General features: G+C 41.2%; 1 protein-coding gene across 5 annotated transcripts in view; it reads left to right on the top strand.

The window, feature by feature from the left end:
* The window catches only part of ILVBL (ilvB acetolactate synthase like), a 562,186-nt gene that overhangs the window by 467,790 nt on the left and 73,995 nt on the right, over window positions 1-20,401 (top strand). For all 5 annotated transcript variants that reach the window (XM_069217736.1, XM_069217734.1, XM_069217733.1 and 2 more), the window contains exon 12: window positions 13,784-13,953. In XM_069217736.1, coding sequence (XP_069073837.1) covers window positions 13,784-13,953 — 170 coding nt within the window. The remainder of the gene's footprint in view (window positions 1-13,783; window positions 13,954-20,401) is intronic.

Genomic DNA, 20,401 nt, shown 5'->3' on the forward strand with positions numbered 1-20,401 from the left:
TCTTCATGTTCTATATTTTCCTCATCCAACCACTCAAAATCGCGTCCGATGGTATCAGATTTTGCTTGCCCATGACCCCAACTGTTTGACAATCCGTCACCCAGATTATTCTTTACAGGATTATTTTTCATATTCTTTTTTTTTTTTTTTTTTTTTTTACACAAAGACATATGCCATACTTTCCCATCACTCAACATCACTGAGTTACCAAAGATCTTCAATATTGTTAAGGGTTGAGAAAAACGACTTTGATCTTTCCCTATCAATCTATTTTTTTTTTATACCTTAACCCCGTCACCAACTTCTAAATGTACTGTCTTATATTTATGCTTTAGATCATATTTTTTACATAATGTATGTTTTTTTGTGAGTTTCTCCTTAACATGCTGTGATGTTTAATCAATTCTTCTGGATGCTTTCATCCACCCAATATTATGTTTGGACAGGGGTGTCCTTCCTATCATCAATTCGAAAGTACTAGATTCTATGTTCTCCGAAGGTGTAATTCTATATACCCATAAGGTTTTATACAGTTCCATCCTCCACTTGACTGTTGTTGTTTGCTAACTGTATAATTCCTTTAATTACACAATTAAAATATTCCACAGACCCATTCCCTGCTGGATGGTACACAGATGTCCTCTTGTGTATTATCTCATTCCTCTTCAAATAATCCTTAAATTTTTCTGCTATGAATTGTGGCCCATTGTCACCCACAGTAAATTTCTGTAACCCTTCTCTAACAAAAATTTGATCTAAGAACTTAATAATGTTGTTTGAGTCTGCTTTACATACAGTCTCCACCTCAGGCCATTTTGTCAAATGGTCAATTAGTACTATCTCATACACTTGTTCTTCATGTTCCAAAATGGGTCCCATTATGTCCACACCTACACTTTCACAAGGCATTTCCGGGTATTTCAATGGATGTAGTGGAGATTTAAGGGTGACTTCAGTCTTGTCAGAATTTTCACATTTTAAACAAACCGAAACTGTTCTTTCTATTTCCAAATCATAACCCAGCCACCAATACCAACTTTTTACTCTCAATTTTGTTTTACATATACCTAAATGTCCTTCATGGCATACATCAAGAATTTCTTTCCTCTGTGTCTCTGGGGGAACCACTTTCCCATTCCTCATTATTAATCCACCTTCATATGACAATTCATTCTTCACTTTCCAGTAAGGTAATACATCTTTACCAACGTTTCTTTTGCAGGGCCAACCTTCTGATATCATAATGCTTATCTTGCCTCTCATTTTATCATTCTCGTGCGCCAATTCCTTCTCTTCCTTTGTTATGCTGGGAAACTCTTCAGCTATGTTTGCCACACAGAATTCATCACATATATCTTCATCCATCTTATTTGCTGGCATGGGTAATCTAATAAGGAAATCCGCAATCACATATTTCACACAAGGTACATACTGTACTTCTTAATTGAAATCAAACAGCCTTACTCACATACAGGCAAGTCTGGCTGAAGCATTATACAATCCTTTAATGGACAGAACTTTAGTTAAGGGTTTATGGTCACCTCTTAAAATCACCCTTCCCCCCCCCAAATGTATTGCCTGAAATGCTGCAGACCCCAAACACATGCCAGTGCCTCTCGTTCAATAACCAAATATTTTTCCTCTGTAGGGGTTAGGGAATGAGACGCAAATGCAATGGTAACTTCCTTGTTCCTTCCATCTTTTTGCATTAGCACAGCTCCTACACCCTTTCCACTAGCATCAGTAGTGACAATACTCTCTAAATCCGGATCTAACCCTTGTAAGGGAGGAGCTTCACAAATACTTTCCTCAAGGCTATTGAATTCTTCCTGACCCTTAGTAGACCATTCAAATGTGTTTTTCACTTTAAGTAATTGTCTGAGCACGTATGTTTTGGATGAGAAATCTTTCAGAAATGTGGAGTAAAATTCTGCTAGTCCCCAAAATGCCCACACTTCATCTTTGCTATTGGGTGTGGACGCTTCCCAGATAGCTTCAAACAATTCCTTTTTTGGTTTAGTACCATCCCCACCAATCACATGTCCTAAGTAGGTCACCTGCCCCGGAGAAAATGTGCAATTACTAAATTCTGCTGTCAACCTCTTCTCCCTCAAAGTATGCAACACTCGTAATAGATTGTCATCATGGTCCATCTTAGTTTTGCCCATCACTAATATGTCATCTTGGAATATAAACACATTTTCCATTCCTTTGAACAATTTATGCATCAACCTTTGGCACATGGCAGCTGCTGACGGCAACCCAAATGGAACTCTCTTATATCTATAACATCCAAAATGTGTAACAAAGGTGATTAAATTCCTACTATCAGGATGTAATGAGATCTGATGGTATGCTGCAATTAGATCAGTGGTTCAAAACCACTTCACACCCTTGGTTAAAGTTAACATTTCATTTATTTTGAGTAACGGAAATTGGTCAATCTGCATATTGCTATTGAGATTGCGCAAATCAATGCATAATCTAAGTTTCCCATTGGGTTTCCTAGCCACACCAAATGGTGCAACCCACTCTGAAGACTCCACTTGTTCAATAATGTCATTTCTCAAAAGCTCTTCCAATTGTTTTTCCATGTCACGTTTTATCAAAAATTGTATATTTCTTACTTTATGTACAAATGGCCGGGCATCAGATTTAAGCTGTATTTTATGACAAAAACCTTTCAATTTCCCAATGCTGCCTGAAAATACATCGGGAAATGTTTACTTAATGTTGATTCCCCATTTGTTTTCATCGGAGTGTATTATCATAGCAGGTTCAGGACTGTTAGGGGCTAAGGTTATTCCCAATTTACCCTGATCAATTCACTCCAAAACAGAAGGTCCAGTAACCGATATATACAACTTCCCTGTGTTTACCTGAATTTAAGTATTTTGTAGCCTAATAACCCTATTGGTTCACCTGTGAATGTTTTGAGTGCAATATCTGGTTGTTCCAGTTTTCCCCCTACAGTATGCGCAAACATCTCCTTCCACATTTGTTTTGTTGATAATTGTGTATGGTGACCCAGAATCAGCCACTATTGAGATGTCAACCCCACCAATGCACACATCACATCGGTTTCTTGTTTTTCCCATCAATGTAAGTATCAGCATTAAACATTTGTTCATCTTCTATATTCAACACACACAAATTCAGATCCAAGTCCTCTGAAGAAACTACTATGAACCTCTTCTCCCAAAGCAACCATGTTTACTCTACTTCCTGTCTTCTTCTGGCACACCTTCTGAAAGTGCCTTATAACACCGCACTTGATACATCTCTGTTTCTTTGCCGGGCATCTCCGATTATTTGCCATATGGTTTGCACTTCCACATCTGTAACACTTCTTTTTTTGTAAGGTTCACTTGGTTATTATTTTTCCACTCAGATGCCGTTTCTTCCCTTGTTTTTATTTTTTTGGTAGCTGTATGTGTTGATGATTTTGTGCACTCAGTTTTAGTTACCAACTGTTTCATGTGAATGTCTTAACCTTTTTTTTTTTAACACTGCCTTAGTGCACCTCCCTGTTAATTCAGCTCTCTCTCTTCACAATGTCGATCACATCCTTGAGAGATTTTTCACCTTTAGACCACAACTGTTGTTGTATGTTTTCGTTAGATGCTCTCATAACAATTTGATCTCTAATAAATTCATCCTGTAAAGTTCCAAACCGACACGTAATAACTAAGTTCTTTAAAGCAGAAAGGTAATCTTCAATGGGCTCATCTGTACCTTGTACACGATTAAGACATTTGTGGCGATCCACCGCAACACATACTGTAGGTTTGTAGTAATTATCCAAGTCCCCCAAAGCATTCTTGTACACATCTCCTTCTCCTTCAGGTCTTTGTTTTTTATGAATAGAATTGTACATTTTTAAACCACCTGCCCCTAAGCAATGTAATAAAATGTTCTTTTTCTTTTTAGGTTTTGATTCTTCTTTTTCATTATCAAACGTAGATATGTAGTCTATGAAATACTCACACCATTCTTTCCATTTTTATGTTGGCTCTCCTAATGCAGGGATAAATGCTTGTGGAGGAGATAAGTTAAATAAATCCCCTGCAGCCATTATGCCTTTAATAAATTCTCCAGTCCATGTACACGTATACCGTAACAAATATAAATAGTTCCATTGTACAAATCTATTAATTGTACTTGTTATTTATAAATAGTTTTCTATTTGTTTGACCAAACGTGCTCAGATACATCAATACGAGTGTATATTTATGGAACGCACACTGTCGTAGATGGCAGTTCTTGAGATAACAAGCTAATCTTCCGTTTAGCGTTGCTAAGATACAATGCGTCATGACGTACGCTCCCTGGCTCAACAAATCCAGCTTCGCTTGAACATTACAAGGCTATCCGTTGCGTTACCGCAATAAAGTAAGTTCCTCCCTGATTACATAAAGTATATCTCCCCCCTTTTATGTTGTTTTACTTGCAGATCCGTTCCGCCGTTCTTTTTAAAAGGTGCCTATCTGTATGACTAAACTGCACGCTTTTGTGCGTTGTTCGTCGTCCAGCCGTGGGAAGTTCACTATCCACTTTATTATAGCACAACTAATAAAACACACTGTTAGGGCAGAATTTACAAAACCTGTGTTCCTCCTCCCGGCGTCTGTCCAACTGTCCCTGCCCTCACTTACCATAATCTCGAATCCCCACAGTTTCTCTCACGCGCGTACAATACAAAAGAAAGTCGCACATGCACATATTAATCTTAGGCTAAATAGCATGTTTTGCTTTACGTTTGACTGAGCCAAAATATACACACTGAAAGGAGTCGAAAAGATATTCTGGAATGCACTTCTTAATCTGAAGAAGACATTTATTATAGCTTTTCGCAAGGTTTGCAAAGGAAGGCTTGAATAGCCAAAAGTGTACTTTTAAAATGTGCAACAATGATGTCAGAACATGTACAAAGAATCTTCAATCAATAAACAGCAAATATATACATGCAAGGATACAAACACTTACATTTACATATGTATATATATTCATACACAATGCCAAGCAAATAATTAACAAAAATGCATCACTTGTAGGGCACGTCAGTAAAAATAATTATAAATGTAAATTGTAGGGCATTCAAGGTGCTTCATCTTTCTCCTGCCAGCAAGCCGATGACCCCGTTCAACTGCAAGAGAGAGAGAACTCTTCCCTCACGGAAAATGTATATCAGGCATTTGACGTCTAAAATCCTGATTGAGGTCTCTAAATCTCCCACTGTCAGTCTCTCATATATTTTTTTAAAATGAGGAAGGAGCTTTCTGGAAAAGCCCCTCCTGCTTCCGCAAGAAATATAAAAAAATGCTGGCTATTTTAGGTCAGGGTTGAAAGAAACAGATTGGAACTGGCCAGTTTTTTCCCCAGGGTGTCTCTCCCAAGCCTAAGCTTGGAGCTGTACCATAAACATCAGTCTGGTATCCTTATTGTGCTGACGAACTCCTCCATATTATGTCCTAGCTCTTCGGTGATAATATGTCCTAGCTCTTCAGAGAGAAGAGAACATGCAGAATAGAAAACACATTGCATAACATGTTTGTATGGAAAACTACTCGTACCCTTAACGTGGCAGTGAAGCTAAGGCTAGGCTCAATACCAAACGGAGTCTGTAACTGGTGATCACTAATGTGATGGACAGCTAAGCCAAGTGCAAAGTGGTGCAACACGAAGTTAGTGGTCAAAGTACAAATATCACTACATTCCGCCCTTTAACCAATGACTTGTGTAGCCTATAGGTTTAAAATCAACTTGTTTCGGTCTAAGCATTGCAAGCAGATTAGGAATACATTGTATACAGCAAAATAATGAAATAATAAGAGCTAGTACTACAAAACTTCCTCCCAAAACTTTGCGTAACTGTCCAAAATCGGGTAACCACTCAACCAACCAGTCCCACCATCCCTGATCCATATCCTGTTTTACCCCTTTCACTAATGTATGTAGTGTATCAATGTGGGTCTGGATAGATTTAGAGTGGTCAGAAAGATTAAAACAACACATGCCTTCAAAATGGGAACAGCCATGATTATGTTTTAGTAAAAGGTAGTCTATAGCAGCCCTGTTTTGTAATGCAGCTTTTCTGGTACCACGCACATCTAATAAAAATTCAGATAAAGCAATAGAAGTCTGGTTAATGTTTTTAATTATTAGACATGCTAGCTTATTAATAATCCTGGTATTGTATACAGCTAAACCAGGCATGCCTACAGTAGAAAGACTTAAACTTAGATACTTTGAGTGGGATAATAATTGAATATCTGAGTCACAATTTTCATCTAATTGCATAATGTCTCTAGGATAACGAGTATGTATAGAGTTAGATGGAAACATCATGAGTCCCAGGCGTGTGAAAGTACATGGCCCGCCTGTTATGCTAGTTGGAATGTAAGTAAAAGTAAGGTTTCCACATGAAAACAGCCAGCCACCTGGCAACTTGACATTTTTAATGTGACTGGTAGACAAACCATGTGATTTGGCATATTTTTGCACTGCCTGTCGTTCGGTAAAAGCACAAAACTCTGTGTTCCCACTGTACATTTTGAGAGATTGATGTTTTCTTTTCTAAACGCAATTGATTGCATTTTCCAATGTCAAGAGAATTGCAGGACATGCAGTAACACGTCACCGATAGTAATGTTGTAGGTAATTATCCTAGTGAAATTGTCCCACTTTTCATCGGTTGTTTCCTGACCGTCCCTGCAATACTCATAGGGACTGAAATGGGTTTCCATGTCATGTTCTTGCACATCTTTACCCAGGTTAGTGGCACTGAAAATTTCTAAGAAGATGCTTGTTGGTGTTGGTATGGCGATCAAACATGTTGACAAAACATCCACAGTGCTTTTCATAGCACTCATACAAAAGTCAGATCTGTTGAGCATGGGGTGTGCCAGATGAATCCATACATTGTCATTCAGATGAGTAAAGGTGTTGCACGATGTGGTCAATCAGTCAAGTTGAGGTTGGGGGTTTTAGGTCTTTTCCGACCCCACACGCACGTGCCCAAAAGAAGGCCACACCGGCACACTCGTGACAAAAACAAGCTGTAGTATGATTTGTAAAAGAAACAAGTATGATCATTCTCGCAAATAACATTTATCAGCTGGAATATGTTCCTATTTTTCCTTCCCTCGTTTCATGATTAGCAGGACATTATTAGGGCCCTTTGCTATAATTTCTGCTGGTTCTGTAGGGCCATTTGGGGATTCCACCCACACTTTAGCACCAGGGTTTTTGTCAGTTGAACCAAAACCTCCCTCCCCACGTACAGTAAAAAGGACTGGGGCAGTCCCCTTCCTCACCAGTCCTCCATACTCTTGAATTATGACAAGTTGGGCAATTCTGTCTCCAATAGAATGAATAAGTCAACTTCTCCACTATTTTACAGAGTAGCTTTGATTTCTCCTTGGTAATCTGCGTTAATCACTCCCCCTAAAATCTGAATACCTTTGAGGACCAACCCAGATCTGGAAGCAATCAATCTGAAATGCCGTGAGGGAATCTGTACTCCAACACCTGTTTCACACAGTGCTTTGTCTTGTGGTTTCAGTCTTTAAGCCTGTAAAGCATGTAAGTCAAGACCTGCAGATTCAGGTGTGGCTTTGTAAGGAGCTGAGGCTCCAGGTCTTATTTCCCAGTATGTGATGGTATTGGTGGCCACAAGTGGTTGTATTTGCAAAGCTGGAGTTAACATTTGCATCGGGGTATTTCAGCATTTATTAATGGTCTGTTATTCAGAATCTAAAGGGCTTCTTTAAATGTTCTATCCAGTTTTTTAAAGTTCCATCAGATAATTTTTGCAGTTGAGCTTTTAGTAAGCCATTCATTTTCTCAATCAGTCCTGAGGCTTGTGAATAATAAGGAATATGAAGTATCCACTCAATGTTGTGCTGAGAGCAGTAATCCTGAACCAATTTGCCTTTGAAGTGTGACCCATTGTATAACATTAACAAGTACAAAGTTCTGATCGTATTGTGCTGAGTAGCATGTTTGCAAGGTACAGCAATCAAGTACCCAGAGTAAGTGTCCACTACAGTGGAGGCGTATTGACACCCGTGACTAATCAGTAGTTGTACAATGTAATCAATGTGCCAAATCTATCCTGGTAACTTTCCTCTCCCCAATTGACCTTTGACAGTTTGCGGGACAGATCTCTGTTGTATGTGCTGACAGATAGGACATTGCAAAATTACAGTTTTTATCAAGTCTAGGGCAATGTGCATCCCTCTAATCCCCGCCCACCTGTAAGTGGCTTTTTCTCCCAGATGTCCACATTTGTGTTGCACCCATTTAGCCATCCACACCAAGTCAGAATCCGGTATTGCCACTTCTGTCTCTGAAATTTTGGCTTTGTCGTCTGCACAGGTAATTGAACCAGAGTTCTAGTGAGTAAGTGGGACAATGAGCATCCATGTGATATACTGTGACTTTACTCTGTTATAACATTTCCCATATTTCCTACCACAACTCTTTGCCCCACACTTCTTTTGAGTGGATAAACCAGTTATGTGCATATCATGTGGGAAGCCAAGTGGCTAACCCATTGGCAGTGGACCAAGGATCATTGTAAATATCACAAGTCCCAGGCAGCTCTTGCTTTAGAGGCTGATACACAGCGTACAACTCCGCATAATGGCTACTTTTACCTTCTCCGGTGGTAATCAGCAACTTTTTTGGTAACTGGATTGTATGGCACTGCTTTCCAATGTCTTTTGGTACCCACATATTTGGATGAACCATCAGTGAACCATACATGTTTCCTCAGGGGACAAGGATTCAAATGCTGCACACCATCTTACTGGTGACTCTTTTGCCTGTGGTACTTCCTGCACCCTCTCTTCCTCCTGTACAGGGACTTGTGACACCTGTTCATGTAGGGCTGCTGTGCCTGCCGGTCCTACTCGAGCCCTGTCTTGTATGTACCATTTCCAGAGTATGATACTAGCCTCTTGTGCGTGTCCTGTACACTGATTTAGGTGAACTCATCGCCCACTTCATAATTGGTATTTCAGGTCTCAGAATTAAATTATGATCTAGTGTTATTTGCTCAGTATTCACTAGAGCCCAATAACAGGCCAAAAGCTGTTTTTCAAAAGGAGTATATCGCTCCCCGGAAGCAGGTAGTTTTCTAGTCTAGAACCCCAGGCGTACCCTTTTCCTTCCCTGTTTCTGCTACATACTCCAATTTTCATATTGTCCCTGAACAGTTACATTTAACTCAATGTCTCCTTCCTGCACTGGCCATAAGTCTAAAGCCTGTCAAATTGCTTCTTTTGCCAAATCGAAAGCACGCTGCTGCTCTTCACCCCATTCAAACTCATGTTTTTTCCTTGTCACTTTGTACAGAGGGGCCGAGATCTGACTCAAATGAGGGCTGAGCTGTCTCCAAAAACCAAACAATCCAATAAATCTCTGTGTCTCTGCTTAGTACAGGGTGTGGCAAACTCGAGAATCTTTTGCTTTGCTAGTGGTAACCCCGATTCTACTGAATGCATAGAAACTTCACATTTTGAGATGGTCCTTGTGCCTTATCTGTGTTAATCATCCACCCCTTACTCTGCAAGAGTTCCACTACTCTCCCCAACTGAATCTGCACCTGTTCTTCTGTCTCTCCCTGAATCATCACATCATCAATGTAATGGGTCAATTGCACACCTGGAATGACAGATATTTCACCCAGGTGCTTTGCCACCAACCGGTGACAGATAGTGGAACTATATATGTACCCCTGTGGCAAAGATAACATCTTAAATTGCCTTCTGCAGTGGGAGAATGAAAATTGCTCTTGACATGCTAGCGCCAAGGGTATAGAGAAAAACGCATTGGCTATGTCAATGACGGCGTACCAGGTCCCTGTGTGTTTCTGTATTCGTTCAATCAAAGTGATAGTGTCTGGGACCGCGGCTGTCAAAGGGGGGTCTATGTTTATTCATCTCGCTGTAATCAACTGTCATTCAGTACCGCCCATCAGGTCATTTAACCAACCAGAGGGGATTGTTCTAATCAGTAGTAGTTGGAGCTATTACACTAGCCTCAATCATGTCTTTTTATAGTTTCACTTATTTCATCATGCCCTCCAGGAATGTGGTACTATTTCAAATGAATTACTTCAGTTGCCTGGGGCACCTTCACTGGGGGAATATTTCAACGACCCACTTTCATGGCATCCACTGAAATGTATCTTTTTGTTTCAAACTGATAACTACCATCATCTAAACACAGTCTTTTCTTTCAAAATGTCAATTCCCAGTGTGTATTCCAAAAGAGGTGCACTTAGCACAGTATATTCTCTTTTTGCTGTTCTCCCTATTTTCATTTGTACTGTGGTTTGTACAATGGGGCTCCGCCCTCCCCTCAACCCTGTGATGGTGTAATGCGGTCCATTAAACTTCCTGGGGTTTCCATAAATCAAAGAGGCCTCCGCTGCGGTTTCAACTAAGGCTCGAACTTTTTGCACATTTTTGTGTTTCCAGTGTATTTCTAAATCAACATGAGGTCTGTTATCTGTACGGGCCCAACTTTGTACTGGAGTTTGGCCAGTTTCCTAGTTTGATTTAAACCTGTCAACTTTTGCTCAAGTGAGGTCTGGATATATGCTTTCATATTTGCGAGTGGGCTCACCCCGTCTCTGTTCTCAAAAGTTAACCAGTCACTGTCCAGGTTTTCCTCACTCTATTGAGAAGAAACATTTTACTCCCTTTCTTTTCCTTCCCATGATATCTGTGACTGGCTCTGCGTTTCACGCTTGTTATCTTGCTTGTTTACCTTTCTGCTGCTTACCGTTCGATCTAAACCCCTTTTACGGTACATTTACCAGAAGCTTTTGGTATCTAGCCCATCAATCTGTTCTTTTGTGACACCATCTTTTAGTAGTGCAGTAAACATGTCTTTCCTGGACACTCTATCATCTGTGCGCCCCACAGACTTTGAAGATCTCTCAGGCTTATACTATTGTCCTAAATCTCTGACAGCCTCTAGCACGTCTTTTAAAGTGTGTCCTGTCCGATTAATTAGGAGAGTCATGATCACTTGTTTGTAGGCTGGGGGAGCAAGGCGAATAATTTGGTTGCGCACTGAGACACCGATTGTTCCATCTAATAGATGATGTGCATTGTTCAGGAAAATGGAAGTTTTCATACTTTACTCTTTAAGTCTCTGCATTGCATCTTTTAAAGTATACCAGGGCTTATCATTAGGCGGCCAGTCTGCTTCTGCAGGGTACTTATGTTTACAGCCCTCAGAGGCTAACTGCAGCAAAGTAATTTGGTGTGGACTCTGAAAACTTCTAAACTGTTCCTGTATGAGGGAATCTGTGCTTAGAGTGCAGAATTGAGAAGAATCCCCTATATCAAGCATAACACTTGAGGCACCATAATCAAACAACCGCACTATTCAAGTAAGTATTGACTCCTGACCGTAGCTTAAACCTATCTATGTCATCATTGATTTCTTGCTGTGTGTAATCTTCTAAGGAATTAATTTCAATCCCTAGACAGATTTTGTGGTGTGTGCTGCAATTTTTGTCTAAACATTGGCTGTGCATGCACTACATTCTACGCCTGTAGGTCCCCCGGCCCCCCTGTCCCCCACCTTTTTCACTCTCCTCATCACTAGAGTTTGACGGATCACTGCTGGTCCAAACACTTTTAATCCAAGACGAACCTGGGCACCAAACCAGCATTAGCAGTGACTAAATGGATCTTTTTCTGATATATCCTTCCTCTATGTTTATGATATTTGTTTAGAGCTACTTTGATTGCAGCACGTTCTGCGATGGTTTGATACGTGTCTGCCTTATCTTCCAATAATTTATTTTGACAAGACAACATGGTAACACTATTATTTGAATCCACAAGCTGCTTTTCCAGTTGTTCCATTACCCTTTCTAATTGTTTACATTTTTCATGCATTTTTCTGTAGGCAGACAAAAGTATCCACCCCCAACTGCCAAGAACTGAAAGATCATTCCCTTCAACCGGTACTTTTCTTAAGTAGGATGGAACATCTAGTGGTTATGCTCCATTCAAACATTCATCCCAACTTTCTGATAAACCAGCCAAATGTGAAAATTCACTAGCTAACTCGTGAAAAGGTGCCCGGCACCATCCAGGAATTTCAAAAACACTATGTTTACACACGTTTTTAGAAGCAGATGCTTTAGCCTTTCTGCCAAACATATTTTCACTTTTAAATGTACACTTTTAACCTACAAACCCTTTCCTTGCTGAACTACGCCAAAGTGTTTTGCTTTACTTTTGACTGACCAAAATATACACACTGAAAGGAGTCGAAAAGATTCTCTGGAATGCACTTCTTAATCTGAAGACGACATTTATTATAGATTTTCGCGAGGCTCGTGAAGGAAGGCTTGAATAGCCAAAAGTGTACTTTTAAAATGTGCAACAATGAAGTCAGACTATGTACAAAGAATCTTCACTCTATAAACAGAAAATATATACATGCAAAGATACAAACACATATTGATATATGTATATATATTCATACACAATGCAAATCAAATAATTAATAAAAATGCATCACCGTAGGGCCTGTCAGGTGCTTCATCTTTCTCCTGCCAGAAAGCTGATGACCACATTCGACTGTGAGAAAGAGAGCACTCTACCCTAACAGGAAATATATATCAGGCATTAAGAGTCTAAAATCCTGATTGAGGTATCTAAATCTCCCACTATCGATCTGGGTCTTTTGTATATTTTAAACAAATGAGGAAGGAGCTTTCTGGAAGTATTAAAAAAATGCTGGCTATTTGAGGTCAGGTTTGAAAGAAACAGTTTGGAACTGGCCAGTTTCCCAGGGTGTCTCTCCCAAGCCTAAGCCGTCCCCTGCTGTACCATAACATCAGTCTAGTGCCTCCTTACCGTGCTAACTCCTCCATATTATGTCATAGCTTTTCGGTGATATGTCCTAGATCTTCAGTGTGAAAGAGAACAAGCAGAATAGAAAACACGTTTCATAACATGTTTGTACTCAAAAACTACTCGTACCCTTAACGTGGCAGTGGAGCTAAGGCTAAGCTGAATACAAAATGGGGTCTGTAACTGGTGATCACTAATGTGACGGTGGACAGCTAAGCCAAGTGCAAAGTGGTGCAACTAGAAGTCAGTGGTCAAAATACAAATACCACTACAGCGTCATAACGCAAACCATGCTGGTATGTGCAAGGTTTGTTTAGGACTTGCTGTAAATTCAGATTTGTGTGTGATAGAGCTGAAGAACGCAGTTCTATACAACATTGTTAATGCAGTAGAAGATACTTCGACTTACAGGGATTTAAAAATCATATTTTGAAAGATAACAAGGTCCTGGAATACCGATGGATTTAATAGTGGTTCCAGTGTAAACAATCACAAGATCCTGTGCTGTGGAATTGTTTGTTTGTAACTTGTACAGTGGGTTAAGATGGTAACTGTTGTTTAATGAAAGAGGATTCTGCAATACGGATTATGTTAACGGTTACCACTAGTAATAGCAAAGGTGCTGGATAGGGACTATGAAGAATAATGAAAAAGATAATGCTGGGTTGTTGATTTGTCTTGATGTACTATGGTGTATAAAGGGATAAAGTAATTTGGTATCCACAGTCTTACTGTATGACATTGAATGAGCAAGAAAAAATATGGGATGCAGGGATTTACAGCCATCATTGTTGCTTACTGAAGCATAGGATTTTGGGATATAAAGCTTTCTGTATATTTGACTTGTATATCTGAATTGATGATTATATAAGTTGATTTTGTATTTTTGGCAGAAAGAAGTCTAATGAAAAGACAGAGCGTCACCTGAATCCCTTGAAAGTACTTCACCATGTGGACAAGCTCATGTCTGAAGACAGTATCATCATAGCCGATGGTGGTGACTTCGTAGGAAGTGCGGCTTACATCCTTCGGCCCCGGGGGCCCCTTTGCTGGCTTGATCCAGGTATTAAATTCATGTGCAATCCTCATTGTCCGAGTCTACTTCAGGTAAATAAGACACTCGAGGCTTATGGCCATATAACTATTACATGCAAAAAGAAAAAAGATGTAAAATTCTGCCTTAAAGTAAGATTAAGCTGATTATGAAAGGAGGGTCTTTCAGAGTGTTCGAAAATGTTTCCAGTGAGTCAGAGCACCAGTTGATCTAAATAGGCTTTAAAAAGTATTCTAGACAACACACTATATCAGGTTTTCTTGTGTTGTGTATTTATCTCTGTGACTAACAACTCCTTAGTCCTACATTTCTGTGGGCTTTTTAGACAGACTGAGAGTTCCACAGTTTGGGTCAGCTGTTCCAGTGGGATGTATCTATTGAGAACTTCCCAGTCTATTCAGGTTTTGCCTGCACTGCACTTGGGCTGTGCTTGCGAAATCTCTTGAAAGTAAAAAAAAAAAAAAAAAAAAGAAAGTTTAAAAGAGGCTTACATCTCTCCCATTACTTACCATTTGTTGGCCAGCTTGTCCCTCTGAATGCCTTGCTTTTTATTGGTTTTAGAGTATTATTTCCTGTTGTTTTCTATTGGTTTCTGTTTTCTTTTCATGTGTTTATATTTTCTTTGGAGCCTGGACCAAGTACTCCTTCCTTTTGAAGTATTCATCCGTTCATTTGTTTACTGGAGCTACTTCTTTCTTTCTAATCAAACTCTTTGCTTCTGCGTGTGTGTTTTCTAGCTGTGCCCTTTCCTGAACACATCCATTGTGTTAATCACATACTGGCATTATTTTTTTCCCCTCCCATGCAACATTGCGTGCAACATATTGCACACGATTAAATACCTGCAATTCTCTCTGCTCTCATAGACTTTATTACTTTTGTCTTGCACGTTTTTAGATTTTGAAAAACAGTGCATGTTTGTGGACACTATGGGGGAGGTTGCTTTAGGTCGACTCAGCATTAAATAGAAATCTATGCTTCTCCCTTACAATGCACAAACAAGGCATTCACACACCAGATGCACACAAATGCCAAGCATAGAACACTCACTACATGATTCACATATCTTGCCCACCAGACAAGAAACACAGAACAGCTGATACATTCAGAAAATTCATGGAAATCACACTCCAGGTATAGACAGACCAGAGCGATACACACAATACCCACAGTACATATCTGTAGGAAAGTACCAAATTTCTTGGCATGTTACCCCCAATTTTTGTCAGTATGTTTTGCCTGTCTCACTGAGATCCTGCGAGCTAGGACCCCAGTGCTCATAGTTTGTGGCCTATGTGTGTGTTGTCAGTATGCTTAACTGTGTCACTGAAGCTCTGCTAACCAGAGCTCCAGTGTTTATGCTCTCTCTACTTACCAAATTTTTCAGTATAGTTTAGTGATCCCATATTCCAATTCTAATTGGCACACTGGAACCCCTTATAAATCCCTAGTATGTGGTACCCAGAGCATTGGGGTTCCAGGAGATCTTTATGGGCTGCAGCATTTCTTTTGCACCCATAAGAAGCTCAGACAAACCTTTCTTCAGGACTGCCACTGCAGCCTGAGTGAAATAAGTAACTTATAAGTCACCTTTATGTCTAACCTTCATTTACTGAAGGCTAGGTTCAAAGTTACTATGTGTGAGGGCACCCTTGCACTAGCAAAGGTGCCCCGATGTTGTCCAGTGCCAACTCCCCGGACTTCGTGAGTGCGGGGATACCATTACATGCATGCCCTACTTATAGGTCAATACATATATGTAGCTTCACAATGGTAACTCCGAATATGGCCATGTGAGGTGTCTAAGATCATGGAATTGTCCCCCCATTTCAAAGTTGGTATTGAGGAGCCAATCTCATGCACCCTGGGGGCTCCATCATGGACCCTCAGTACCACCAAACCAGCTCTCTGAGGTTACACTGCAACCCCAGCTGCTGCCACCTCACAGAGAGGTTTCTGCTCTCCTGGGGACTGAGCAGCTCAATCCCAGAAAGGCAGAACAATGCATTTCCCTTGGGGGAGGGGGTTACACCCTCTCCCTTTGGAAAAGGGTGTTACATGCTCGGGAGGGGTAGCATCCCAGAGCCTCTGGAAATGCTTTGAATCCTTGCATAAGGGAGTCTACACCGGTTCAGGGACTCCTTGTCCCCTGCTCTGGTGCGAAACTGGGCAAAGGAAAGGGGAGTGTCCACTCCCCTGTCTATCACCACCCCAGGAGTGGTGCCCAGAGCTCTTCCAGTGTGCCCCTGGCATTAGCCACTGTGGATTCCAAGATGTGGGGACACTCTGGAGACCTCTGAGAGGCTAGTGCCAGCATGTGACGTCAGAGATCCCTCCTGATAGGTGCATACCTGGGTAGGTAGCCAATCAATCAATCAAACAGATTTCTTAAGCACACTACTCACCCGGTATGGTCTCAAGATGCTGGGGGGGGGGGGTGTTACTGCTCCAAAAGTCATGTTTTTAGGAGCTTTCTGAAGGCTAGGAGGTCCTGGGTCTTGCGCATGTTGGTGGGGAGGGAGTTCCAGGTTTTGGCGGCGAGGTGGGAGAAGGATCTGCCTCCGGAGGTGGTGCGTTGGATGCGGGAGGCTGTAGCGTGGGCGAGGTTGGCGTGGAGCTGTTGAGTAGGTTTGTGGAAGTTGATTCACTCGTTGAGGTAGGCTGGTCCGATGTCGTGGAGGGCCTTGTGAGCGTGGACAAGGATTTTGAACGTGATCCTTTTGTTGATGGTCAACCAGTGTAGGGATCTGAGGTGGGCGGAGATGTGTTCGTGGCGAGGGGAGGTTGAAGATGAGACGTGCAGCTCCGTTCTGGATTTGCTGGAGTTTTCTCTGAAGCTTGTCTGTGGTCCCTGCGTAGAGGGTGCTGCCATAGTCCAGTCTGCTACTTATGAGGGCGTGGGTGACCGTTTTTCTTGTTTCTAAAGGAATCCATTTGAAGGTCTTGCGTAGCATGCGAAGGGTGTTGAAGCAGGAGGATGATATGTGTAGGAGGCTGGCCTGGCATATAGTGGGTACATTGTGGTACTTTCACCTTGTGCCAGGTCCTGTTATCCCTTATTAGTAGAATAGAGGTGTTCTAGCAGCTTAGGCTGATAGAGGTAGCTATAGCAGAGCAGCTTAGGCTGAACTAGGAGACATGCAAAGCTCCTACTATACCACTTATATAACACTATATCATAAGAAAACACAATACTCAGAGTTACTAAAAATAAAGGTACTTTATTTTAGTGACAATATGCCAAAGGTATCTCAAATGATATACTTCCTTAGGCGGTAAATAATGTACACAAAATATATGCACACAAACCAAAATCAGGTAAGTAACAGTTAGAAAAGTAGAGCAAACAATGAGGAATCACAATAGAATGCAATAGGGAGAAATAGGCCTAGGGGCAACACAAACCATATACTCCAAAAGTGAAATGCGAACCACGAATGGACCCCAGGCCTAGTGTAGTGTGTAGAGGGTCGCTGGGAGTGTAAGAAAACACTAAGGGTGTTTAGAGGAAGAGGCAGAAGAAGAGGCAGAGGCCGACGAGTTCAATGGGCTATGGAACCCCAGATGATCACCAGGAGTCAAGGCAAAAATCAACCTCCGAGAACCTAGTAGTCAACTTGTCAACTAGACATTTTACTGAGACTGAAACCAGGGTGCTCAATCGAGGCCTGGGTTTCGTCCCCACACCTATCGAAGATTCTTTCAGGCTTAATTGTGAACTCTCCCAATTCTTTCGCAAAATCAGACTACAATTCTACTTTTCAGATACTCCATCTGATAGCACACAGACAGATTCTGGACTAAGACCAAAATCGACATTCACTCCACCCCTAACATCTGTCCCATGCGAGGTTCTAGCCTTTGAAAAAGCGGTCTTAACCGACCTGGCAACGATACATCCGAAACGTCCTTTTATGAACATTCCCACCATTGAAAGGAAAGCTTTAAGGACATTGGATGAAGACATTTCTATTGTCATCAAGCAAGCTGACAAGGGAGGAGCAATAGTGATAATGAACTCCGTGGACTACCGACAAGAGTGCATACGGTTGTTGAGCGATAACACTTACTATGCAAAGATCAATAGAGACCCCACTCCTAGATTACAATCTCAGATCAAGTCAATGATCCTAGAAGCCACTAGCAACGCGTGGATCTCTCCCAAAGAGGCGGCTTTTCTGAACACTCCACATCCTAAAGTTCCATACTTTTACTGCCTCCCCAAGATCCACAAAGGGATCTCACCACCGCCGGGACGACCTATTGTGTCAGGTATTGGGTCCCTACTAGAACCATTATCTGTTTTTTGCGACCATTTCTTACAACCTCTGGTTAAGAAATCCTCTACCTATCTTCAAGATACCAAGGATGTCTTGAATTTGATTGAATTAATCAATGACACTGTCGACGTCCATGGTTTGATCACTCTGGACGTCGAGGCACTACAGGGAGTGCAGAATTATTAGGCAAGTTGTATTTTTGAGGATTAATTTTATTATTGAACAACAACCATGTTCTCAATGAACCCAAAAAACTCATTAATATCAAAGCTGAATATTTTTGGAAGTAGTTTTTAGTTTGTTTTTAGTTTTAGCTATGTTAGGAGGATATCTGTGTGTGCAGGTGACTATCACTGTGCATAATTATTAGGCAACTTAACAAAAAAAAATATATACCCATTTCAATTATTTATTATTACCAGTGAAACCAATATAACATCTCAACATTCACAAATATACATTTCTGACATTCAAAAACAAAACAAAAACAAATCAGTGACCAATATAGCCACCTTTCTTTGCAAGGACACTCAAAAGCCTGCCATCCATGGATTCTGTCAGTGTTTTGATCTGTTCACCATCAACATTGCGTGCAGCAGCAACCACAGCCTCCCAGACACTGTTCAGAGAGGTGTACTGTTTTCCCTCCTTGTAAATCTCACATTTGATGATGGACCACAGGTTCTCAATGGGGTTCAGATCAGGTGAACAAGGAGGCCATGTCATTAGATTTCCTTCTTTTATACCCTTTCTTGCCAGCCACGCTGTGGAGTACTTGGACGCGTGTGATGGAGCATTGTCCTGCATGAAAATCATGTTTTTCTTGAAGGATGCAGACTTCTTCCTGTACCACTGCTTGAAGAAGGTGTCTTCCAGGAACTGGCAGTAGGACTGGGAGTTGAGCTTGACTCCATCCTCAACCCGAAAAGGCCCCACAAGCTCATCTTTGATGATACCAGCCCAAACCAGTACTCCACCTCCACCTTGCTGGCGTCTGAGTCGGACTGGAGCTCTCTGCCCTTTACCAATCCAGCCACGGGCCCATCCATCTGGCCCATCAAGACTCACTCTCATTTCATCAGTCCATAAAACCTTAGAAAAATCAGTCTTGAGATATTTCTTGGCCCAGTCTTGACGTTTCAGCTTGTGTGTCTTGTTCAGTGGTGGTCGTCTTTCAGCCTTTCTTACCTTGGCCATGTCTCTGAGTATTGCACACCTTGTGCTTTTGGGCACTCCAGTGATGTTGCAGCTCTGAAATATGGCCAAACTGGTGGCAAGTGGCATCGTGGCAGCTGCACGCTTGACTTTTCTCAGTTCATGGGCAGTTATTTTGCGCCTTGGTTTTTCCACACGCTTCTTGCGACCCTGTTGACTATTTTGAATGAAACGCTTGATTGTTCGATGATCACGCTTCAGAAGCTTTGCAATTTTAAGAGTGCTGCATCCCTCTGCAAGATATCTCACTATTTTTGACTTTTCTGAGCCTGTCAAGTCCTTCTTTTGACCCATTTTGCCAAAGGAAAGGAAGTTGCCTAATAATTATGCACACCTGATATAGGGTGTTGATGTCATTAGACCACACCCCTTCTCATTACAGAGATGCACATCACCTAATATGCTTAATTGGTAGTAGGCTTTCGAGCCTATACAGCTTGGAGTAAGACAACATGCATAAAGAGGATGATGTGGTCAAAATACTCATTTGCCTAATAATTCTGCACTCCCTGTATATACAAACATACCTCAAGACGCGACTCTGCAGGTAGTAGAAACCACACTCTTAGAGAATAGTGATAGCCTGACGTCACCCGTCTCCTTTATTATGCAGTGTGCAAATTTAGCAATGACAGAAAACTTTTTTCAGTTCGAGGATCAATTCTATCACCAGATAAGGGGTACTTGCATGGGAAGCACGTTTGCTCCTAGTTTAGCATGTTTGTACATGTATAACTTCGAGAAGCAATACATTTTACCACCCTCTAACCCGTTCTCTACCAACATCAAATTATGGCGTCGCTATATCGATGACATTTTGATAGTATGGCATGGTTCACTCACTGTTGCCTCAACCTTCACGGACTGGGTGAATACACTCAACCCTTTCTTGAAATTTACATCGACAGTGTCAACCAAGGAGATCAGCTTCTTGGATTTATTGATTACTATCCAGGGTGGCA

This window comes from Pleurodeles waltl, chromosome 12 (genome assembly GCF_031143425.1).
Source record: "Pleurodeles waltl isolate 20211129_DDA chromosome 12, aPleWal1.hap1.20221129, whole genome shotgun sequence".
In the NCBI taxonomy this organism is placed as follows: domain Eukaryota; kingdom Metazoa; phylum Chordata; class Amphibia; order Caudata; family Salamandridae; genus Pleurodeles; species Pleurodeles waltl.